The sequence below is a fragment of the Empidonax traillii genome, unplaced genomic scaffold (genome assembly GCF_003031625.1).
Source record: "Empidonax traillii isolate 1590-97213 ecotype Southwest subspecies unplaced genomic scaffold, ASM303162v1 scaffold454:size726355, whole genome shotgun sequence".
NCBI classification, from domain to species: Eukaryota; Metazoa; Chordata; class Aves; order Passeriformes; family Tyrannidae; genus Empidonax; species Empidonax traillii.
The window spans coordinates 85,082-91,312 of NW_020955647.1; the positions used below are offsets into that span (position 1 = coordinate 85,082).

A 6,231-nucleotide genomic window follows, 5' to 3' on the forward strand; every position below is an offset into this window, starting at 1 on the left:
AGGTGATTTTGGCCCTGTGCTTACCTGTGCTGTGGCTCCATCTGCACGTGTGCAGGTGTCCTCACTGCCTGGCCAGGCTTCCTTTCTGGGCACTGAAGGCTCCTCAGCTTCACCCCGAGCCTTCCTCACCCTAACGCGGGACTGACCTTCCCTCTGCTTGTCATCAGCAGCCTTTTCTTTCAGAATTCGAGACACAATCTCAATTTTTCTTGATTTCTGCAGTTCTCTGAAAGCTCTGTAATCCAATGTTGTAAGAAACATTAACCCAACAGTGGTTGTTTATTGATAATATTATCTACAGCCCAGTTACTTCCGAGGCTTTGAGCTAAACAGCCAAGCTGGGGGCAGTGGTAATTTATGTCACCAGGTGATTCAGAAGTTATTTGCACATTTTCACACACTAAAGATACTCCACTGCAGTGTTTTAGAAGGCTAATACAGACTTTCACAGTGTTCAGGAAAGGCTGCGAGGGAGTGCACTCAGACATGGGCTGTTTCAGGACCTGCCTGAGCCCCACCACGTTCCTGCACAGGAAGCAGCTGACAGTTGGATATGGATACACCACTTACTGTTCCTCTTTGTCGAGCTTTAGCTGTCGTTTATGGAGGAACATTTCCTTGACAACATTGCCTCCTTCTGCTAGGATGGCTTCCCTCATTTTCATCTCCTCCTTCTTTGCCTCCAAGGCCTTTGCTTTGTTCAGAACCTGGAGAGTTTGGAGCTTTTCCTAGGAAGCCATACAAACCAGTTACATAAAGAACACAAAACAGGGAATCTACTGTTGGTCCCCTTATCCAAGTACAAATTAGTGGTGGGTGTCTCTGAAGTAGAAGATAATTGGTTTTTATATATATGGGCTGCTGAGGGGCTGAAAGCTCTGACTAGGACCAGGCTCCTTCTCTACCCTTCCAGCTGCTCAATGAAGGAAAGTGAAAATATACAATTCTAAACAAATCAGTATTAAATTAAGATCATTCCCTCAGATTCTCTAGGACATAAATAGAAGAGCAAACCAGCATAGCTCAGAAATTCCTAATTTACATTATTTAAATTCTTAAATAACTGCTTTTCTTCCATATGTTTTCTCCATGTGGGGGTATTTCTGCCTTGGGATCCAAATAACTGGAAATCCTTCTGGCTGAATTTGCAGAGGACTTATTTGTAGAAGGCATTATTTTCCAGAGAGTTCCCTTCCCAGAACAACTAGACTGTTGACAGGATAAGCTGCATCAGCAGAAGTGCCAAAAGCTGCCACTGCAATAGTTCCACTGTCCCCATTTTCAGGAGGCTGGGGCAGTGATCTGATCAAAGCCCACCACACACAGAATTTGTGAGGGAACCCCCAGCAGTGTCCCAGGGCAGTGACCTCACTGCCAGCCCAGCCCAGCAGCACTACCCTGTTGGAAGTGATGCTGGTTTTCAGGGAAAGCACAGCTTGTATCCTTCTCTCCATATGCTCCTGAGTTTTCTCTTCTTCCTTTGCAATTTTGTCATGAATTCTGTAAGCAAAGTAAGATCCTTCAGGCTGACATCCTGGAAAGTTTTTGGCATGAGACTGTTTAAGCTGACAGGCAGAGATTGCCAGTGCCACCAGCCATTTGTCTGTAAAGCCCCTGTTTGCTGGGACAGTGGCTGTGGGTGCAGGGGGACAGTCCTGCTAAAACAAAGCAAGAATTCAGGTGCTCATCTAACCAATATACAAACAATTATGTAGTGACGAGCCCAGCACATGTACCCAACCTAGGAACAGTAAAAGTTAGAAATAGGTGGGCAGGAACCAAATCTGGGACTGCTGCAGCTAATATAATGGTAAACTAGAAAAAATTAGTAAGATTGATATATTTGATACATTTGTCAGGAAAAGAAACCTATTTGTTTGTTCTTCTTAATTATGATCAATTTGCACATGTCATCTACATGAAAAATAAACCAGCACAGAAACAGCACAATTGTTTCCATCATTTCACAATGAAGTCCTAATATTTGTATATTAGGATATATTTGCATATAAGGATATATTTGCATATAAGTAAAAATAAGTAACAAATGTTTCTTTAGTAGCAAAGAATTCAACGCCACAGTAATTACAAAAACACAAACCTATCAGGGGAACATTTAATTTACCATCAACCAAGGCAGGAACACAAAGTCAATCCATTCACCTGAGAGCAAGATGCCTTTTTACCACATTTCTGAGGGGATATAGAACAGCAGAGGGCAAGTTTCAAACTTGGATTCCAGTTACACTGCTTCAAACCACTTCAGCTAATCACACACACATAAAATATTGCTCCAAATGATTATGAATTTGGTCAGAGGCCCCTGCATCTCATTAAAAAGACAGTCCCTTCCCTCCTGAAGGCCATACTGGGACAATGAGTGGGATTTCTGCTTTCCAGGTCCTTTTGTGCCACATGAGTTCTGAATGTGGCACAAGATTTCCAGTGTAACACAAGACACACCTGGCAGAACAACCCTTATTTTTCAAAGACTAAAGTATGTGGAGCAGAAAAAGGAGTGAAGCCCAACCTTGCTGTGCTTTGCTTCAGGAAGCAGGCTGCTTTCTCATGGTTCCTTTTGGCATCCTCAAGTATTCTTTTCCTTCTTTCTTCATGTTCTTTCTGGGCTTTCTCCTCTTTTCTGCAAAGCACAGGCAAAAGTTGCAGCAGGACTAAGCCTTGAACTCCAACACAACGACACCTAAGGGTGTTTGGGGAGTTTACTGAGGAAATGAGGACATCAGTCTGCACCCCCTTTCTCTCCAGGAAATCTTGAAGGGCTTGCCCATAAGTTCAGAAGGTCCTGGAGGCCAACAGCACTGCAGACACATGCACTGATCTGACCCAATCAGCTTCCTCTCCTTCCACACGAGGCACTCACAGCTTTTGTCATTAGCAAGTTTATTCTCAGAGATCAGAGATCTTTTCCTGCAGCACTGCAAGGCCGTGGCCAGCTCTTATTTTAATCCCAGTTCCTCGTTGCTGAACCAACACCCAGCTAAGAAACCCAACAAATGCCAGTGTTTGAATCATCCCCTGTCAGCCCCTGCAGTGGGAAGTGGCTGAGGATACCCCAGGAATGGCAGCACAGGTTGACCCAGCCCTCACCTGTGCCGGGCCCGGCGCTGCCGTTCCACCTGCAGGGCTGTTCTTCTCTCCTTGTCAATCCGCCCTTCCCTCTGCTGCTGGAAGTGCTTCTGCAGCTGCTCCTCCTCCTCCCGGAGTTTGTCACGGAGCACTTCGTATTTGCCCTGCTCGATTTGTATCTCCCACATCTCCATGCTTTAAAACAAAACGTGAGGTGTTTGCACCGCCATGTCGACACCCTTTCACTTACTGAAGGTGATGTGTGGAGTAGGGAAGGCTCTATGGGGAGAATGAACATCTAGCTGTGTTTTGGTTTTGTTTGTTTGTTTGGGTTTTTTTAAATACATTGTAAATCAAACCCTGTTACTGAAAAGTTGTTTCAGACTAAGGCTCATGCCCAATAGCACACCCCATTTTAAAGACATCAAAATTACTGCTCTAAAAAAAAAAAAAAAAAAAAGGTAAAAAATTAAACCTCAAGGCTCAATTTTTCACATTTACCCAGAAGAAAATACTAAACCCAAGAAAAAATAAAATAAACAGTTTTTTCTCCAACAGTAAGTAACTTCAGACACAGGCCATAGCTGTTATTCCTCAGTGCTCTGCTGAAGGAATTCAGACATGGCAGGGATGACTACAAGAATCTGTTCCGTGTACTGCTAATCACACAATAAACAAGGCAAGCATTTTACAGCTATTACACAACACTGCAGCAAGCACACTGTATCCTGGAGCCACTTGGCTAATCCCAGCTACGAGCTCGTGCCTGTGCTCCTCCTCTGATGGACTGGCATCAGCACTTGTACCTCTGGCACCAAAATGCAAACACACTCAACCTGTTGCCTTCTGCAAAGGGCAGTTTCACACTGCCTTCTACAAGTAAATCATTTATAATGCGTGAACAATCGATTGCAAGCTTAGCATAAAAATACACAACACTGCTACAATGTCTTCCCCACCCTCAGTTCCAGTCCCTTCCTTTATGCCCTATAAAAACACAAAGAGCCATAAATGAGAAGTCTTTATGCTCATGCAGGGATCAGTATCACAGAGAGGTTTACTTGAGTCCAGCTTATTTTCCATTTAAAATGAGACCTGTTTAGGTCCACAACTGATGCACAACTCCAGATAAAATCAAGTGTGCAAAACTAACTCAGGGCTGAGCCACAGCAAGACATTTCCCAAGGAATGAACCTGCAGGCTCAAAGTTGCTCTCCAGATGCTTTGCCTTGTAGTCAGTGAGGTTCAATGATGTAGTTCAGTATTTACAAAAAACCTCTGTATTGATTCGCTTTTGAATCCGTTCAGCAGCACATGAAGAAGGTAACAGAGATTGACCCCCTCCACACCCTTTCCCCATTCCCTCACTCACGTGCTTTGGTTTAGTTTCAGATCAGTGATCAGCTCCAGCTCCTTCTCCCTCTGCAGCTGAGAGCACAGGCGGGCCCTCATGGCCCGCAGGCGGGACAGGGCTGCGCTGGAGACGTCGAAAAGGGACAATCAGAAAGAAATCTCAACTAACACAGGTTTAAAAAAGCACAGCTTGGAGGCTGAGGGTTTATGTATTGGAATCCCACTGATTTATACAGTGTCTTATTTAACCTTTCCAGTGTCCATTCTTCATCCAGGGGCAGAGCTTTCTTTATGTTCTCACACATTGGTTGAAATGAAAAGATGAGAATTTTTTCTTTAATGCAACTCCTAATTTCTCACACTGATAAAAGTAGCCCTACTAATGAAGGAGAGTTCGGGTGAACCCAGAGAACCTAGGCTGACTTTGCTTTTAAAATGGCACTCCAGTATTCCATGTAATTGTCTATAATGGCAGCACTCCCACACAGTTTTTCTTCTGTTCCCAGGAAAACTACCAGGCTGTACTACAGGATCCACAGAGAGTGACCTGACTATACTGAACACAAACTCCCATCCTCTAAATGAAAACTGGACCTTCTACCTGCAGTTCTCTGGCTCCAGCATTTCTGCACTGCCACGGGCAGTGCTCATGGCAGACAGGAGTTCCATTATTGCTGAAACACGCTGCCTCTGAGCTTTCCTAAGCCAGAAATCTATCCAATCTTCTTTCTCCGCCAGTCACTTGCTAAATGCAAGAGATTGGGAGAATTGCTTTTTTTAAACATATCTAGACCTCCCAGTGGGACCCCTCCCAAGGATAAACACTCCACACCGCTCCTCTGTCTTTGCTGGGTTCTGTTCCCATCTCTGAGACGCCACTTGCACCCTCCCAGGAGGCTCTTTTGCATTCAGCTCCTCAGTTGGGTTCAAGCAGCTCCCCCATTCTGGCAGCTCACCTGCCTCTCTCTCCCTGCCTCATGGAAGCTCTACCCTGGAGATCAGCACAGGTTATAAATGCAGCTGCGAAGTTTGGTCACAATACTCTGGTTCCTGGTACACAAGCCACCCACTGCTTTCTATTTAAACCAAATGTGAAGAGTACAGTAAATTGCCTCCCACTTGAGGGAGCAGCACAAGTGTTTCAGAGCAGCTCCTGTATGCAGAGCTACTCCTGAAAGGCATTCCTGCCTTCCACAACACAACAGGAAAAAGAAATGGCGTACATAAGTCTGTATATATATATATATATATATTTATATATATATAAATCCTGACTGAATTGTCACCATGAGAAGAGAAAAAGCCATGACTAAAGGACTGCCACAGCACCTTGATTCATCGGACTGAATAGAAGATTGAGACCCTGACACACACAGCTGACAGCAGTGGGCTAGGTTGATTTAATACCTGTTGTTATATTATAAAATACGCCTCTTCCCTACCCCTTCCCAAGTTTCCTCTTTCTGCACTGGTCTCATTAACTGCACACAGATGAACACAGTGATGCCTGTAATCCCTGCTATCCAGAAATACTCTCTACCTACACATTGCCAGCCTCCTCCTCTCTCTCTATTTCCATGTCTACCCGATCCAGCTGCTTTGCCAGCATCTTGATCAGCAGTCGATAGGCATCCAGCTTTTGTCTGCAAGAAACAAACAGAGCACTTACATTTTCTAAGTTCTTTACTCTCTCCAGTGAAACTCTTCCTCCTGAGGGCAAGATTCACAGCTAGGATTCCTACAGGCTATGGTTTATTTATAAAGTGTAACACTTATTACTGATACAGTATC

The 6,231-nt window shown here is 44.4% G+C and overlaps 1 protein-coding gene across 1 annotated transcript in view; it reads right to left on the reverse strand.

Annotated features, from left to right (window-relative positions):
• CFAP74 (cilia and flagella associated protein 74) overlaps positions 1–6,231 on the reverse strand; it is a 42,551-nt gene that overhangs the window by 22,068 nt on the left and 14,252 nt on the right. Inside the window, 6 exon segments of the mRNA XM_027895279.1 lie at positions 25–235; positions 571–728; positions 1,398–1,500; positions 2,531–2,641; positions 4,460–4,564; positions 5,985–6,083. Of these exon segments, the coding sequence (XP_027751080.1) occupies positions 25–235; positions 571–728; positions 1,398–1,500; positions 2,531–2,641; positions 4,460–4,564; positions 5,985–6,083 (787 nt within the window).